The sequence below is a fragment of the Salvelinus fontinalis genome, chromosome 38, assembly GCF_029448725.1.
Source record: "Salvelinus fontinalis isolate EN_2023a chromosome 38, ASM2944872v1, whole genome shotgun sequence".
Classification (NCBI taxonomy): Eukaryota; Metazoa; Chordata; class Actinopteri; order Salmoniformes; family Salmonidae; genus Salvelinus; species Salvelinus fontinalis.
Genome location: NC_074702.1, coordinates 4,393,980 through 4,412,443, shown reverse-complemented (window position 1 = coordinate 4,412,443; position 18,464 = coordinate 4,393,980). Strand labels below are relative to the sequence as shown.

At 44.0% G+C, this 18,464-nt stretch overlaps 2 protein-coding genes across 5 annotated transcripts; both read left to right on the top strand.

The window, feature by feature from the left end:
• The first annotated feature begins 3,822 nt into the window (after positions 1-3,822).
• Positions 3,823-12,914, top strand: LOC129837439 (chromobox protein homolog 3-like). 3 transcript variants are annotated; one of them, XM_055903594.1, is made up of 5 exons: positions 3,823-4,041; positions 4,556-4,770; positions 5,025-5,196; positions 8,838-8,977; positions 9,420-12,914. In XM_055903594.1, exons 2-5 carry the CDS (start codon positions 4,562-4,564, stop codon positions 9,538-9,540), a joined length of 642 nt encoding a protein of 213 aa, XP_055759569.1. In that variant the 5' UTR covers positions 3,823-4,041; positions 4,556-4,561; the 3' UTR covers positions 9,541-12,914. The 3 variants fall into 3 exon arrangements, with proteins under 3 accessions (XP_055759569.1, XP_055759567.1, XP_055759568.1); XM_055903592.1 differs by having other exon boundaries at positions 3,828-4,041; positions 8,835-8,977; XM_055903593.1 differs by lacking the exon at positions 3,823-4,041 and adding an exon at positions 4,051-4,436 and having other exon boundaries at positions 8,835-8,977.
• A 173-nt stretch (positions 12,915-13,087) lies between these two features.
• Positions 13,088-18,099, top strand: LOC129838061 (sorting nexin-11-like). 2 transcript variants are annotated; one of them, XM_055904740.1, is made up of 6 exons: positions 13,088-13,864; positions 15,886-15,997; positions 16,171-16,271; positions 16,540-16,641; positions 16,963-17,181; positions 17,361-18,099. In XM_055904740.1, exons 2-6 carry the CDS (start codon positions 15,905-15,907, stop codon positions 18,046-18,048), a joined length of 1,203 nt encoding a protein of 400 aa, XP_055760715.1. In that variant the 5' UTR covers positions 13,088-13,864; positions 15,886-15,904; the 3' UTR covers positions 18,049-18,099. The 2 variants fall into 2 exon arrangements, with proteins under 2 accessions (XP_055760715.1, XP_055760714.1); XM_055904739.1 differs by lacking the exon at positions 13,088-13,864 and having other exon boundaries at positions 15,227-15,997.
• The last annotated feature ends 365 nt before the right edge of the window (positions 18,100-18,464 follow it).

Sequence of the window (18,464 nt, the reverse complement as noted above, 5' to 3'; positions counted from 1 at the left end):
GACAACACAGAGTTACACATGGAGTAAACAATAAACAAGTCAATAACATGGTAGAAAAAAGAGAATCTATATACAATGTGTGCAAAAGGCATGAGGTAGGCAATAAATCGAATAATTACAATTTAGCAGATTAACACTGGAGTGATAAATCATCAGATGAACATGTGCAAGAAGAGATACTGGTGTGCAAAAGAGCAGAAAAGTAAATAAATAAAAGCAGTATGGGGGGTGAGGTAGGTAAATTGGGTGGGTAGTTTACAGATGGACTATGTACAGCTGCAGCGATCGGTTAGCTGCTCGGATAGCAGATTTTTAAAGTTGTTGAGGGAGATAAAAGTCTCCAACTTCAGAGATTTTTGCAATTCGTTCCAGTCGCAGGCAGCAGAGAACTGGAAGGAAAGGCGTCCAAATGAGGTTTTAGCTTTAGGGATGATCAGTGAGATACACCTGCTGGAGCGCGTGCTGCGGGTGGGTGTAGCCATCGTGACCAGTGAACTGAGATAAGGCGGCACTTTACCTAGCATAGCCTTGTAGATGACCTGGAGCCAGTGGGTCTGACGACGAACATGTAGCGAGGGCCAGCCGACTAGGGCATACAGGTCGCAGTGGTGGGTCGTATAAGGTGCTTTAGTAACAAAACGAATGGCACTGTGATAAACTGCGTCCAGTTTGCTGAGTAGAGTGTTGGAAGCTATTTTGTAGATGACATCGCCGAAGTCGAGGATCGGTAGGATAGTCAGTTTTACTAGGGTAAGTTTGGCGGCGTGAGTGAAGGAGGCTTTGTTGCGGAATAGAAAGCCGATTCTTGATTTGATTTTGGATTGGAGATGTTTGATATGAGTCTGGAAGGAGAGTACCATGTGAGGAACTCAGACTCCATATCAGAAGAACATTTTTAGATCAAAGAAAAAATGTGAACTTCAAACATTGTGCTACCGTACTGTTCAGCATTCCCCAGTCTGGGGCATGGAGGTGGAGAGAGGGCATTCATGTCAGGTGTGCCCTCTAGCAAACTCTATGGTCAAGCATAAAAACAGGTAAGTTTGTGGGCGCGTCTGCTGTGTTCAGGTCCTTCACAAACTCAGACAGGAAAGAGCACACCAGACTCAGGCAAAGCTCTCCAAAACAAGCCAAAGTCAATGACAACGTGAGTACAAAATGTTATAGAGCCCCACATTTGGGATGTCATAATACCCATAAACCCTAACAGTCAAACAGGGAAATGGTTCCAATCGTTTTCCCACCATACATTTTTCCAATAGTGGATTTTAGAAACACTTAAAATAAGGGCTGTGTTTCAGGTCGGCTTACCATTTTGATAACTGTGTAAATCTCTCTAGGACAAGGTGACTTTTATCAATATATTCACCTGTATTTACTTTGATTCTAAAATGCTAATTAACATCAAAGTAGACATCATGCAAGACTACAAATCCAACTGCAAGCTCATGCACGTCATCTCTAGCTGACACCTTTGCTAACAGGTATTGTTTCAATGTAAAGCTTGCACAAGACAGTTCACAGAATTGTTAATTTAAAGAAATGTAGCCAATTTATTCATTAGTAAATTTAGCTAACATTAGATAGTTAATCCAGAGATTCTTAAATTAAAGGAGAACTGCACTCTAGGAGCTCAGATGTAATAATGTAATAACCTAATAACCAACGTTTCAACAGACAAGCTGTCTTCATCAGGGTATAATGACAGACACTGCGGGGTGACTAGTTTATATAGTGTCAAAGGACACACACACAGGTGTCTGTAATCATGGCCGGGTGTGGCCTGATATCACTGGTTAATTCTCAGATATAAAAATAACATACCAAAAACATGAATGGACAGCATACGATCATAGATACAATCTGGCTACATAGGCCTACAAACATTTACAATAGCAAAATCACAATAATTACAAGAATAGCTTCAGATCAAATTCAGATCAAAGCCGGGCGCATGCAGGCTGACTTGGGTCGTCAGTTGAACGGTGTTTCCTCTGACACATTGGTGCAGTTGGCTTCCGGGTTAAGCAAGCATTAAGCAAGCTTCCGGGTTAAGCGCGGTTTGGCGGGTCATGTTTCGTAGGCCTCGTGACTCGACCTTCGCCTCTCCCAAGCCTGGTGGGGAGTTGCAGCGATGAGACAAGATCGTAATCACGAAAAAGGCGGTAAAAAGAAAATCACTTTGTCCTAGAGAGATTTACACAGTTATCAAAATGGTAAGCCTACCTGAAACACAGCCCTTATTTTAAGTGTTTCTAAAATCCAATATGGGAAAAATGATCGGTGGAAAAACTATTGGAACCATTACCTTGTTTGACCGCTAGGTTTTATGGGTATTATGACTGTGTTACTCTGTTACATTGAAGAAGGAAGCAGAAAAGGAATTCACTCAACAAGAACATGTAGTGTAGAATTTTGGCGGCTAATGGTCACTGTATGCTTATAGTACAAGTCAAACAGCCATTTTGAATGATTGTTGATGTTACATCTAGTTTTTAATGGACACGTCATTGTTTATACCTTTTGTGCACTTGTTTTTTTATGCAAATGAAGGCCTGTTTTTTTTGTTAATACTGCTGGTTTGTTTGCCTATGAGCTTTACGAGCTTCATATATTGTTTGATGCTTGCCTCACGTGCTACATGCGACATGCTACATGCTACACTAAATAGCCAGTGATCATTTAAATAATTTAACGTGCTCTAGCTCTAGCCTAACACGCCACACGTTACTGCATCCAACTTTTGACGTTCATTATGAGCCACGGGCTGAAGTTTTGTGCAAGTTTTGTGTGAGTGCCACTGCTAACATTAGCTGTCATTGCCTGTATTTTTGTTCTATTAATGTGAAATATAATGCCATATTTCCCTTGATTTTGAAGAATATGAATATGATAAATAACTTACAGATCTTAGAACTGTCGTACTTTATCAGTATTAAAATGTTAAATACCTGTTCATGTTTTGTTGTCATTTGATCATTTGCAAAGAAAATATTAAGCTTCAAAATCATGTCTTGAACATTTTTATTTTGATTACTAATTAATTACTATCATGGACAAACGTATTAATTCGTATTTTCACCAAACTATATTTGATCATATCTTTCGTTTGAGCATAATACTATACATTTGACCTTTTGGAATGACCTATGAGGAGTTTCTCAGCAGACCGTATAACAGCAGGGAATACACAATGAGGATGGACTCCCATTTACAGAATTTGAAAACTCCAGAAGTGTTCTAATTCTGCACTAGACAGGATTCGAAACACAATTATATTGTTTAGGAACTTTACAGAGAGGAAACGACACCAACGGATAAGGGATCTAATTCTGCATGAAACAGGCCTCGAAACGTCATAGTAGTGTTTTAATCCTTTTCCTGGTTAGTGCTCCCAGTCTCTGGCAAGGTGTTCCACAACGCTTGACTATGTCGCGTTACAACACACCACGTCATGTTTCAGAACACCTTAGGATGAATGTTTCAGTAGGCTACACCTTCAATCTGTCTCATAACCCCTTACACCCATGTGTTTCAAAACTCCAGCAAAGTTAAGCTTTCGTCTCCTTAACGATGGTGGCAGCTCAGTTCCAAATAGTTTTAGTGTTACAAAACACTTTCTTTTAACAGCGTAGGCAACTTCTCTCCCTCATGCCCGTCGGCTATTGACAATCATCATTATAGCCGAGCGGTTAGCCAAATCCTACTATTAAATTACACAGTAGTAAACCAAAGCGAATTCCCACTGTAGACAGAGCAGACAAGCGGATCGGTCTGTGATTGGCGGATGTCCCATTGTCTCCTCCCGGTTTTTCTGACTTGACCTCTTCCCTTGGCAACCACTTCCTCCGAGCTCCCACCCCGGCCATCTTTATTTAACTCATTCATGAAAAGTTTTTGTAACGACACTAGAACATTTTTGCATTTGGCTACGCATCTAACGAACCACTGGACACATTTTTAATTGTTTTTGTATCAGCGTGCTCCAGCGTATGCTACATCGTAGCGTATTTCTGTCACAGCCAAAGTTGGACTGAAAGCGTACGTGTTTATTAGAAATAGCCTTCGATATGTAGCCTAGTCTACGTTTGCGTTAATCATACGATACATGCATTTGCTGTTAAGTCGTCTAGTTTGTGTATGTTTGTCAGTGACCGCAGTCCGCAGTGTTGCAGCCTCTAGTAATTTCACCAGCGAGTCCGCAGTAAAAAAAAAGTATGTAAATTGAGATAGATGTGTAACCAACAGTAGATGTGTACAGAACGCGCGATTTCAATGTCTCGTAGAACGACGCTGCGATAGTATGTCCCCTTGACCCGAAGCTGCTAGACGTTACAATGTAACCACATGGTGATGACGACGATATTCTGTCTGGACCTCGATATTGTGCTCGCGTTACATTGTAATAACGTTGCGTGAAAGATTTTACATAATATGTATGAGTGAATACAGCCATAGCCTCTTCACAATACACAATTAAATAGGCTACTACATTTTTCTGAATGATAGTTTTCTGAATTACACTTAACTTGAAGTATATATTTTCCCTCTGCAGGTTAGAATGAGAAAAAAGCAGAATGTGAAACAGAGAAAGGCAGAAACAATAACCGCAACAATAATAACACCGACACCATTAACAACAACAACAGTATCAACAACAACAGCAGCAGCAGCAGCAGTCGTCCAGGAGTTTGTGGTTGAGAAGATCATCCATCGAAGGGTCTCCAATGGAAGAGTAGAGTACTATCTGAAGTGGAAAGGATTCACTGAGTAAGGAGAGCATTTCAACACAGTTGAATAGACCATGGGGCTTCCCAAATGGCACCATATTCCCTAACGCACTACTCTTGAACATAATTACACACTAGTGCACTATATAAGGAATAGGGGGCCATTTGGGACATATTCAGTAGTATCCTAAACTAGTTAAAAATAGTTGTGTCTATGAATTGATTTAATTTCTTCAGTGGCTAATATTAAAAGCTTGCTGTACATAGACACACTCACACTGTTTCTGCCTCTAGTGCTGACAACACCTGGGAACCCGAGGACAACTTGGTCTGTCCTGAACTCATAGAAGAGTTCCTGAGAAACCTCTGTTTGTCTGGAGAGAATCAGGTGGAGGAGGAGAACCTACGGCCGGTGGAACCAGAGCTAGTCCCCAAAGAGGAACTGGCAGGACAGGAGACGGAGATTGTGAGTGGCTGAGATCTGGGATGACAGAGTGACTGAGATCTGGGATGACAGAGTGACTGAGATCTGGGATGACAGAGTGACTGAGATCTGGGATGACAGAGTGACTGAGATCTGGGATGACAGAGTGACTGAGATCTGGGATGACAGAGTGACTGAGATCTGGGATGACAGAGTGACTGAGATCTGGGATGACAGTGACTGAGATCTGGGATGACAGAGAGACTGAGATCTGGGATGACAGAGTGACTGAGATCTGGGATGACAGAGTGACTGGTCTGTAGATCAGTGTGTTTATTCATGTCAATAGAAGACTGGTCTGTAGATCAGTGTGTTTATTCATGTCTATAGAAGACTGGTCTGTAGATCAGTGTGTTTATTCATGTCTATAGAAGACTGGTCTGTAGATCAGTGTGTTAGAAGTCTTCTACTGGTCTGTAGATCCGTGTGTTTATTCATGTCTATAGAAGACTGGTCTGTAGATCAGTGTGTTTATTCATGTCTATAGAAGACTGGTCTGTAGATCAGTGTGTTAGAAGTCTTCTACTGGTCTGTAGATCCGTGTGTTTATTCATGTCTATAGAAGACTGGTCTGTAGATCAGTGTGTTTATTCATGTCTATAGAAGACTGGTCTGTAGATCAGTGTGTTTATTCATGTCTATAGAAGACTGGTCTGTAGATCAGTGTGTGTATTCATGTCTATAGAAGACTGGTCTGTAGATCAGTGTGTTTATTCATGTCAATAGAAGACTGGTCTGTAGATCAGTGTGTGTATTCATGTCTATAGAAGACTGGTCTGTAGATCAGTGTGTGTATTCATGTCTATAGAAGACTGGTCTGTAGATCAGTGTGTTTATTCATGTCAATAGAAGACTGGTCTGTAGATCAGTGTGTTTATTCATGTCTATAGAAGACTGGTCTGTAGATCAGTGTGTTTATTCATGTCTATAGAAGACTGGTCTGTAGATCAGTGTATGTATGTAGGTCTATAGAAGACTGGTCTGTAGATCAGTGTATGTGGGTCTATTACTATATGATCATGGAATAGAGTAAGAATACCGGTACCCAAAAATACACGTTTGTTATATGATGATAAAAGCTCCACAGTAATGTGGAAAAGTTACCTCCGCAGACTGATATAGGAATAGAACCAGGAAGTTACCTCCGCAGACTGATATAGGAATAGAACCAGGAAGGGGGCATTCTAATTCCAGAATGATATCCAGACATTCTGTTCCAGATATACACATGTTTCACTGTTCCCTTGGGAGTCAATGTTTCCACTTTCCATGCCTGCACTGAGCTTCCACATAGTACTATAGAGTGATTAAATAACCCTTTGACTAAATTACAAACAAAATGTCTATAACCCCTGAGCAAAAAATCTTTGTTCAGCATGTGCAGTGTCGCTTATATCTATTAAATATTGAGACAGGGAGAGAGACGTTGAGACAGGGAGAGAGACGTTGAGACAGGGAGAGAGACGTTGAGACAGGGAGAGAGACGTTGAGACAGGGAGAGAGACGTTGAGACGGGGAGAGAGACGTTGAGACGGGGAGAGAGTCATTGAGACGGGGAGAGAGACGTTGAGACGGGGAGAGAGTCGTTGAGACGGGGAGAGAGTCGTTGAGACGGGGAGAGAGTTGAGACGGGGAGAGAGACGTTGAGACGGGGAGAGAGTCGGTGAGACGGGGAGAGAGACGTTGAGACGGGGAGAGAGACGTTGAGACGGGGAGAGAGACGTTGAGACGGGGAGAGAGACGTTGAGACGGGGAGAGAGACGTTGAGACGGGGAGAGAGACGTTGAGACGGGGAGAGAGACGTTGAGACGGGGAGAGAGACGTTGAGACGGGGAGAGAGACGTTGAGACGGGGAGAGAGACGGGGAGAGAGACGTTGAGACGGGGAGAGAGTCGTTGAGACGGGGAGAGTCGTTGAGACGGGGAGAGAGTCGTTGAGACGGGGAGAGAGTCGTTGAGACGGGGAGAGAGTCGTTGAGACGGGGAGAGAGTCGTTGAGACGGGGAGAGAGTCGTTGAGACGGGGAGAGAGACGTTGAGACGGGGAGAGAGACGTTGAGACGGGGAGAGAGACGTTGAGACGGGGAGAGAGACGTTGAGACGGGGAGAGAGACGTTGAGACGGGGAGAGAGACGGGGAGAGAGACGTTGAGACGGGGAGAGAGTCGTTGAGACGGGGAGAGAGTCGTTGAGACGGGGAGAGTCGTTGAGACGGGGAGAGAGTCGTTGAGACGGGGAGAGAGTCGTTGAGACGGGGAGAGAGTCGTTGAGACGGGGAGAGAGTCGTTGAGACGGGGAGAGAGTCGTTGAGACGGGGAGAGAGTCGTTGAGACGGGGAGAGAGTCGTTGAGACGGGGAGAGAGTCGTTGAGACGGGGAGAGAGTCGTTGAGACGGGGAGAGAGACGTTGAGACAGGGAGAGAGTCGTTGAGTCGTTGCCTTAGATGATTATAATGCTCCTCTAACAATACAACAGGTGTAGACATAACAGGGAACTGCTTACCAACAAGCCCTTAACCAACAATGTGGTTCAAGAAATAGAGTTTAAAAAAAGATTTACTAAATAAAATAAAGTAAAAAATAAAATAAAAAGCAGCAAAATAAAATAACAATGTGGAGGCTATATACAGGGGGTACCGGTACAGAGTCAATGTGGAGGCTATATACAGGGTGTACCGGTACAGAGTCAATGCGGAGGCTATATACAGGGGGTACCGGTACCGAGTCAATGTGGAGGCTATATACAGGGGATTGCGGTACCGAGTCAATGTGGAGGCTGTATACAGGGGGTACCGGTACAGAGTCAATGTGGAGGCTATATACAGGGGGTACCGGTACAGAGTCAATGTGGAGGCTATATACAGGGGGTACCATACAGAGTCAATGTGGAGGCTATATACAGGGGGTACCAGTACCGAGTCAATGTGGAGGCTATATACAGGGGGTACCGGTACAGAGTCAATGTGGAGGCTATATACAGGGGGTACCAGTACAGAGTCAATGTGGAGGCTATATACAGGGGGTACCAGTACAGAGTCAATGTGGAGGCTATATACAGGGGGTACCATACAGAGTCAATGTGGAGGCTATATACAGGGGGTGCCGGTACAGAGTCAATGTGGAGGCTATATACGGGGGGTACCAGTACCGAGTCAATGTGGAGGCTATATACAGGGGGTACCGGTACCGAGTCAATGTGGAGGCTATATACAGGGGGTACCGGTACCGAGTCAATGTGGAGGCTATATACAGTGGGTACCGGTACCGAGTCAATGTGGAGGCTATATACAGGGGGTACCGGTACCGAGTCAATGTGGAGGCTATATACAGGGGGTACCGGTACCGAGTCAATGTGGAGGCTATATACAGGGGGTACCAGTACCGAGTCAATGTGGAGGCTATATACAGGGGGTACCGGAACCGAGTCAATGTGGAGGCTATATACAGGGGGTACCGGTACCGAGTCAATGTGGAGGCTATATACAGGGGGTACCGGTACCGAGTCAATGTGGAGGCTATATACAGGGGGTACCAGTACCGAGTCAATGTGGAGGCTATATACAGGGGGTATTGGTACCAAGTCAATCCCTCTGACTGGTCAGCTGTGTTGTGTTGTCCTCCCAGCAGGTGTACAGCGAGCAGAGACATAATGACCTCCAGGAACCAGCTGACCAGGATTCTCCTACTGCCCTCACCTGCCCCCTGGAACCTGAACGCATCATCGGCTCCACAGACAGACACGGAGAACTCATGTTCCTCATCAAATGGTACAGTTAACCACTTCCATTCTGCCACAACAAACTGCAACAAACACCAACATTCCAAGTTGGCAGATGTTGTCTGTTGTTTTTAGAATAAAAACTCTCTTGTCACACAACTGGTTCCTCTTGTCTTCCTGACTGTATGCCAGGCAGCAACAGACTATTGTAGGCTACATTCCGCAAACATACTAGTCATTTCTGGTAAAGACTTTTGATTGTGCAACAGCACCAGAGTAGTTATAATGATGTGCTCTGACCAACAGAAAGAACAGCACCAGAGTAGTTATAATGATGTGCTCTGACCAACAGAAATAAGTGGACATTGCCCCCCTGCCCGTTGTAGTCTCTCTCTCTCTCTCTACACGTGTAAAGATGTTATCTGTGTAATAATATGTCATAGGGGCAGTATAATAATTCTAATAATGTCTTGTATCCCTGTGTGGGACAGGAAGAACCGTGACGAGGTGGCCCTGCTGTCAGCCAGGGAGGCCAGCGCCAGGTATCCTGAGATGGTTGTAGGCTTCTACGAGGACAAACTCACCTGGCACTCTGGGGACGAGGACCAGTAAAGGGTGTGTGTGTGTGTGTGTGTGTGTGTGTGTGTGTGTCGTAGAGTGTGTGCATGTGAGTACACAAGTATGAATATGAACTGACAAGCATCTGTAGGCATCTCATAGGTTAATTTCTCCTCCAGCAAACCAAGGTCCTCCTTGAGCTGACATTAAAGGCACAGTGTGTGAAACAATGTCCTGCTGCAGGTAGATTGAGTCATCGTGGCAGGTGTAAAATCCCTCTACGGGGTTGGCTGGGCCTCTTCCTGCTTCCTGTGGTGCTGGGTGAGGTCACAATGCCTTTGGGGGTTCAGAACCATTCATAGAGACGTCTATCTCTCTCTGTGGCTCTGATTGAGTTGAAACTAAGGAAATGAAGGCAGACAGTTCACACTGATGAATGCTCCTCCCAGTCTATTGTACAACATCTCAACCCGAAGCTCTTTGTCAAAGCCTGACGAAGTGTGCGAGTATCTCTCTGGATTACATGTCTTTGTTTTTTTTTAAAGTGACTGGATGTGCTTCCACTACGTTTGAAGAGTTGAAACTAACCCTTAGCATTCCTCTCCCAGTGTCTTCATGTACTGTAGCAGACTTAATCACTGTGGACACTGTGTTCTGTGTGACTACTGATACTGTGGTCATAGAACCCCATGTGATTGTATTGGACTTTAGTAGTAGATGTAGGTTCTTGTATCTTCTGCCTCTGGGGCACCTTGGTCACAAGGCTCTCCCTCCGGCTCTTCCACTGTGAGATGTCTGGTGTTTTATTAAGTAGGATACTTATCTTGTATAGTAGTGGGTTCACTGTGAGATGTCTGTTGTTTTATTAAGTAGGATACTTCTCTTGTATAGTAATGGGTTCACTGTGAGATGTCTGTTGTTTTATTAAGTAGGATACTTATCTTGTATAGTAGTGGGTTCACTGTGAGATGTCTGGTGTTTTATTAAGTAGGATACTTATCTTGTATAGTAATGGGTTCACTGTGAGATGTCTGTTGTTTTATTAAGTAGGATACTTCTCTTGTATAGTAATGGGTTCACTGTGAGATGTCTGTTGTTTTATTAAGTATAGTAGTATTGTATAGTATTGGGTTCACTGTGCATTACACTCAATAGATAACTACTGGTCACCTAATATGATATCTGCACCATTTACTTTTTGCCACCATCCTTGATATTGTACTTTTTCTGTGTGTGTGCGATTCAAAGTTGATAAATGTGTTACATTTAGTTTACTGACAAATGTAGAAAAGTGTTGAATGATAGTAGATGGTATGCTGTTTGATGTAGAACATGATAGTAGACGGTATGCTGTTTAATGTAGAACATGATAGTATACTGTTTAATGTAGAACATGATAGTAGACGGTATGCTGTTTAATGTAGAACATGATAGTAGACGGTATGCTGTTTAATGTAGAACATGATAGTAGACGGTATACTGTTTAATGTAGAACATGATAGTAGACGGTATGCTGTTTAATGTAGAACATGATAGTAGACGGTATGCTGTTTAATGTAGAACATGATAGTAGACGGTATACTGTTTAATGTAGAACATGATAGTAGACGGTATACTGTTTAATGTAGAACATGATAGTAGACGGTATACTGTTTAATGTAGAACATGATAGTAGACGGTATGCTGTTTAATGTAGAACATGATAGTAGACGGTATACTGTTTGATGTAGAACATGATAGTAGACGGTATGCTGTTTAATGTAGAACATGATAGTAGACGGTATACTGTTTGATGTAGAACATGATAGTAGACGGTATACTGTTTAATGTAGAACATGATAGTAGACGGTATGCTGTTTAATGTAGAACATGATAGTAGACGGTATGCTGTTTAATGTAGAACATGATAGTAGACGGTATACTGTTTAATGTAGAACATGATAGTAGACGGTATACTGTTTAATGTAGAACGTGATAGTAGACGGTATACTGTTTAATGTAGAACGTGATAGTAGACGGTATGCTGTTTGATGTAGAACATGATAGTAGACGGTATACTGTTTAATGTAGAACATGATAGTAGACGGTATACTGTTTAGTGTAGAACATGATAGTAAACGGTATGCTGTTTAATGTAGAACATGATAGTAGACGGTATGCTGTTTAATGTAGAACATGATAGTAGACGGTATACTGTTTAATGTAGAACATGAGAGTAGACGGTATACTGTATAATGTAGAACGTGATAGTAGACGGTATACTGTTTAATGTAGAACATGATAGTAGACGGTATACTGTTTAATGTAGAACGTGATAGTAGACGGTATACTGTTTAATGTAGAACGTGATAGTAGACGGTATGCTGTTTGATGTAGAACATGATAGTAGACGGTATACTGTTTAATGTAGAACATGATAGTAGACGGTATACTGTTTAGTGTAGAACATGATAGTAAACGGTATGCTGTTTAATGTAGAACATGATAGTAGACGGTATGCTGTTTAATGTAGAACGTGATAGTAGACGGTATACTGTTTAATGTAGAACATGATAGTAGACGGTATACTGTTTAATGTAGAACATGATAGTAGACGGTATACTGTTTAATGTAGAACGTGATAGTAGACGGTATACTGTTTAATGTAGAACGTGATAGTAGACGGTATGCTGTTTAATGTAGAACATGATAGTAGACGGTATGCTGTTTGATGTAGAACATGATAGTAGACGGTATGCTGTTTAATGTAGAACATGATAGTAGACGGTATGCTGTTTGATGTAGAACATGATAGTAGACGGTATACTGTATAATGTAGAACATGATAGTAGACGGTATGCTGTTTGATGTAGAACATGATAGTAGACGGTATGCTGTTTGATGTAGAACATGATAGTAGACGGTATACTGTTTGATGTAGAACACAACCAAGGGTTCTGTTAGTGACCATGGGGATTTGATGAGTTACTCTGATCAAAATGTGACGTCACATATGAAAAAAGTATAACTGATATGATTATGTTAATTTTACCCAGTCACTGATTGTTCTCGGCTACTCTTAACCAAATATTTATCCACCAACCTGTATTTGTTACTGATAAATCATTGTTTTGTTAAGGGGCCCAGAGTTATATATGTTCAGGACTAACTCTAGTCCCTACACAAAATGACTGACACTGTATTCATTGTGCACCTCTCCCATGACTGGAATGTTATGGGACAATGGAATGTTATGAGGCAATGTCTGCATCCCAAACAGACCCCTACTTCCTTTGTAGTGCACTATATAGGGAATGGTTTGCCATTTGATACTCTGCCATTCTGTTGAACCTTTTGTTCTGGGCTGCCTCTGACTGACTAAGTTACTGTACCTGTTGACCTTTGACCTGTGAAGTGTCTGTCTGTGAATAAAGGTAGCTGTCACCCTGTGAGCCTTTAATGTCCTGTTTCTCAGATCATTCACATTCACAAAGACTCAATGACAACAAACACAAACAACGAATGTACAATCACGTTTTGGGACAGTTGTACGAAGACTGCATTTATAAATTATATTCTTCAAGAATTAATGACAATATATTACTCATTGGATGACCATTGTACAGCAGCAAATATTGTGGATTGTACCTTAACAAGATGGTACCTTATAAGCTACAGTAAGACCTTGTTCAGTAGATTTGATGACCAGAGAAAGAGATACAGCCATAGAGAAATGACAGTTGTATTTGTACTATGTGGATACACATCAACACCCCTGTGCCTTCCAGGTGTGCTCAAGTACTCTATGGAATGGGATTCAAACGAGGAAGCTCAGCAGAACGAGCGTTGCAGTGTCACATATAAACACACAGTGACATTGCAATTGTCGTCCAGGTCAAGAGGCAAAGACAGTGCTGGTTACTACACACTGTCTTACTAGACAACAGCAGCGGTTCTATCACGGTCATTGTCGTTACGATCCTGATCCTAGGGTTGTATAGGGTTCTATCACGGTCATTGTCGTAACGATCCTGATCCTAGGGTTGTATCACGGTCATTGTCGTTACGATCCTGATCCTAGGGCTGTATAGTGTTTTATTAGGTACTTCCAGGTCAGACGGTCCAACAGACCAACAACAAATACAGACGGAACGTCTCCGTTACCTTATATGGTACACAATAACATGTTTTATATCAGAGGTTTATGGAAGCAGCACAAGGTGTTCCTCGGTCCTGTGACTGGACACCTTCAGACCTGTTTGTCCATCATAAAGAGGACAAGGATCAGCTGTTCTCTCAGAACATACCATTCATTCATTCCCCAGTCCACTGTGGATTTGATCTGATCGGGATCTGAACTTGAAGAATGAGAGAAGTGATTGACAACCTTGTGTTCCAGGTACGACTGGAGTCTTTTATCAATCAATTCGATGGGAAGTCTATGTGTGTCTGAGATTTTAGATATCATTTTCAGTGTATCATGTAATAGTACTGTGGGTAATGTTGCCCAGTGAGGGTCGGTGTGGGGGTCTCTTCCTGCTTCAGTAGGTTGAACTAGCTGGATAGTACTGTGGGTAATGTTGCCCAGTGAGGGTCGGTGTGGGGGTCTCTTCCTGCTTCAGTAGGTTGAACTAGCTGGATAGTACTGTGGGTAATGTTGCCCAATGAGGGTCGGTGTGGGGGTCTCTTCCTGCTTCAGTAGGTTGAACTAGCTGGATAGTACTGTGGGTAATGTTGCCCAGTGAGGGTCGGTGTGGGGGTCTCTTCCTGCTTCAGTAGGTTGAACTAGCTGGATAGTACTCTGGGTAATGTTGCCCAGTGAGGGTCGGTGTGGGGGTCTCTTCCTGCTTCAGTAGGTTGAACTAGCTGGATAGTACTGTGGGTAATGTTGCCCAGTGAGGGTCGGTGTGGGGGTCTCTTCCTGCTTCAGTAGGTTGAACTAGCTGGATAGTACTGTGGGTAATGTTGCCCAGTGAGGGTCGGTGTGGGGGTCTCTTCCTGCTTCAGTAGGTTGAACTAGCTGGATAGTACTGTGGGTAATGTTGCCCAGTGAGGATCGGTGTGGGGGTCTCTTCCTGCTTCAGTAGGTTGAACTAGCTGGATAGTACTGTGGGTAATGTTGCCCAGTGAGGGTCGGTGTGGGGGTCTCTTCCTGCTTCAGTAGGTTGAACTAGCTGGATAGTACTGTGGGTAATGTTGCCCAGTGAGGATCGGTGTGGGGGTCTCTTCCTGCTTCAGTAGGTTGAACTAGCTGGATAGTACTGTGGGTAATGTTGCCCAGTGAGGGTCGGTGTGGGGGTCTCTTCCTGCTTCAGTAGGTTGAACTAGCTGGATAGTACTGTGGGTAATGTTGCCCAGTGAGGGTCGGTGTGGGGGTCTCTTCCTGCTTCAGTAGGTTGAACTAGCTGGATAGTACTGTGGGTAGTGTTGCCCAGTGAGGATCGGTGTGGGGGTCTCTTCCTGCTTCAGTAGGTTGAACTAGCTGGATAGTACTGTGGGTAGTGTTGCCCAGTGAGGGTCGGTGTGGGGGTCTCTTCCTGCTTCAGTAGGTTGAACTAGCTGGATAGTACTGTGGGTAATGTTGCCCAGTGAGGGTCGGTGTGGGGGTCTCTTCCTGCTTCAGTAGGTTGAACTAGCTGGATAGTACTGTGGGTAGTGTTGCCCAGTGAGGGTCGGTGTGGGGGTCTCTTCCTGCTTCAGTAGGTTGAACTAGCTGGATAGTACTGTGGGTAGTGTTGCCCAGTGAGGGTCGGTGTGGGGGTCTCTTCCTGCTTCAGTAGGTTGAACTAGCTGGATAGTACTGTGGGTAGAAATCTACAGATCTAAAGATGTTTAACTCCTCTTGAAAACATACTGTAAATGCCAGATCAGATGGTGTAAGAGAGAGAGATCAGCACTACTTCTGCTTTCACTCTGCGGCACGGTAAAATAAACTGGACCAACCTGTAAATGTCACAGGGTAAACAGATGTAGGATCTTAATTGGAGGCAGCTCCTGCAGAAACAGGAAATGTGAATTATTATGTGGATTATAATGAATGGACAGTTTTGTAGGGTTGATACATTTTTTGTTAGGGCAAATCAAGTCTGAAATTTCAAAGTGGAAATTACAAACTTTAGAAGCCTTTTTAAAACTCGAATAACAATACAAGTTTGCATTTCCTGCTGTGGAAGACAATGCTCAGCAACAAAAGAGTGATCAAATTAAAATCCTACATCTGTAGAGTTGGAGTGAGTCAATGATTGCACTTCCTGTATTTCTGTCCTGTAAAACTTCCATCTTTGCCTCAGACCGTACATTCTCACTTCTCATCCACAGTTTAGTTAAGTGTGACTCAGTCTCTCCTTACCTCTTCAGTCTCTCACCTCTCCTCCTCAGTCTCTCTCCTTACCTCCTCAGTCTCTCTCCTTACCTCCTCAGTCTCTCTCCTCTCCTCCCCATGGAGCAGTTTATCAGTGTCTGGGTTCGGGATCCTCGGATTCAGAAGAATGACTTCTGGCATGCCCACATGGACTATGAAATCTGTATACATGTAAGTATGATGTCCTTAGACAATGGGGGAAAATGAAGGGGATGTGGCTGACGTGCAAACCAATATTTAATTTCCAAATTGGTTAAATTTAGGTTAAGGCTATGGTTAAGGTAAGGGTCCTGTTCATACGGCTGATGGAATATCAGTGTTAAACTGCTGTTGTCTCTCCTCAGACCAACAGTGTCTGCTTCACTAAGAAGATCTCCTGTGTGAGGAGAAGGTACCGGGAGTTCGTCTGGCTCCGGCAGAAACTACAGGCAAACTCCCTACTCATGTGGGTATTCATAGGAGGATGGCATACTCTATATGTATAGCATATTCACCTAAGATAGCTGGGGACACATTTAACAAATGTACATAATGAAAATACTTCCACATGTCTTGTGTCTCTAACTAGTAGTTGTTAAAAAAAGGTGCCAATTATTTTATATTCTTTAAGAATCAATGACTATATATAATTAATTAAACAGTCCAAAAAATGGATGTACCAATCCCAGATTGCCCCTTTAAGTGTGTTTTGATTTGATTGTCTCCGTTTCCAGGGTCCAGCTACCTGAACTACCACCTAAGAACCCTTTCTTTAGCCTGAACAACGCCCAGCAGATCACAGAGAGGATGAAGGGCCTCCAGAAGTTCCTTCAACTGTGAGTGTCCTCCTAACAAACATTACAAAACATAACAAGAAAAATAGTTCTCAAAAAATACTAGAAAAACAACAGGTTATACTCAAGGGTTAAAGGCCTACTAAACATTTCTTACACATATCCATATGCCTCCTCGTTGCTGCACTAGGTTGTGCTTCCTCTGTGTTTCTGGCGGTAGGGAACAATAGACGCTGTAGTAGGTTCTATTTGACTAATGTTAAACAAATCAACATACCCATGAATATCCATTTGTATTTATGGGTCTGTTGGTATAGTACCAGAGTTCCATTTTCTAATATGCCCATTGGTATTTGATGCTAGGACCCTGGAGAGTAATCTGCTTCTGTCAGACAGCTGTCTGCACCTCTTCCTGCAGTCGGAGCTGGGGGTGTCCCAGATAGAGGCCTGCGCCTCAGGGAGAACCCATTACTCTGTGTCCCAGGCCGTGCTGGGCTGCGGCTGCAAACTGCAACGCTTCCACTCCCAGGAGGACCTGTTAGAGACCAGCCGCAAGGAGTCCTGTGACTCCGATTCTGTTAGGTAGGTAGGCCTCACAAGCACACACACACACACAAACATTAGACACACACACACACACGCACAATGTATGTAAAAGTCCAACCTAAAAGAAAGTGCGACATTATATGATTACAGTTGAATTGGAATTCTCTGTCCAGGGCAGTTGAATTTAATTGTACAGTATGTGTCTCTTTTTTCAGTGGGTTTGTAGAGCCGGAGCCCAGCAGTAAAGATGGAACTGCTTCCTCACCCCCAGAGACCCTAGCTCTGTCTCTACCTGATAGGACCGGACCTTACCACAGCCAGGAAGAGACCCTAGCTCTGTCTCTACCTGATAGGACCAGACCTTACCACAGCCAGGAAGAGACCCTAGCTCTGTCTTTACCTGATAGGACCAGACCTTACCACAGCCAGGAAGAGACCCTAGCTCTGTCTCTACCTGATAGGACCAGACCTAACCACGACCAGGAAGAGACCCTAGCTCTGTCTCTACCTGATAGGACCAGACCTAACCCCAACCAGGAAGAGAACCTAGCTCTGTCTCTGCCTGATAGGACCAGACCTAACCCCAACCAGGAAGAGACCCTAGCTCTGTCTCTACCTGACAGGACCAGACCTAACCCCAACCAGGAAGAGACCCTAGCGCTGTCTCTGCCTGATAGGACCAGACCTAACCCCAACCAGGAAGAGACCCTAGCTCTGTCTCTGCCTGATAGGACCAGACCTAACCCCAACCAGGAAGAGACCCTTGCGCTGTCTCTACCTGATAGAACCAGACCTAACCCCAACCAGGAAGAGACCCTAGCTCTGTCTCTGCCTGATAGGACCAGACCTAACCCCAACCAGGAAGAGACCCTAGCGCTGTCTCTGCCTGAGAACCAGACCTAACCCCAACCAGGAAGAGACCCTAGCTCTGTCTCTGCCTGACAGGACCAGACCTAACCCCAACCAGGAAGAGACCCTAGCTCTGTCTCTGCCTGATAGGACCAGACCTAACCCCAACCAGGAAGAGACCCTAGCGCTGTCTCTGCCTGACAGGACCAGACCTAACCCCAACCAGGAAGAGACCCTAGCTCTGTCTCTGCCTGATAAGACTAGACCTAACCCCAACCAGGAAGAGACCCTAGCTCTGTCTCTACCTGATAGGACCAGACCTAACCACAACCAGGAAGAGACCCTAGCGCTGTCTCTGCCTGACAGGACCAGACCTAACCCCAACCAGGAAGAGACCCTAGCTCTGTCTCTACCGGATAGGACCGGACCTAACCCCAACCAGGAAGAGACCCTAGCGCTGTCTCTACCTG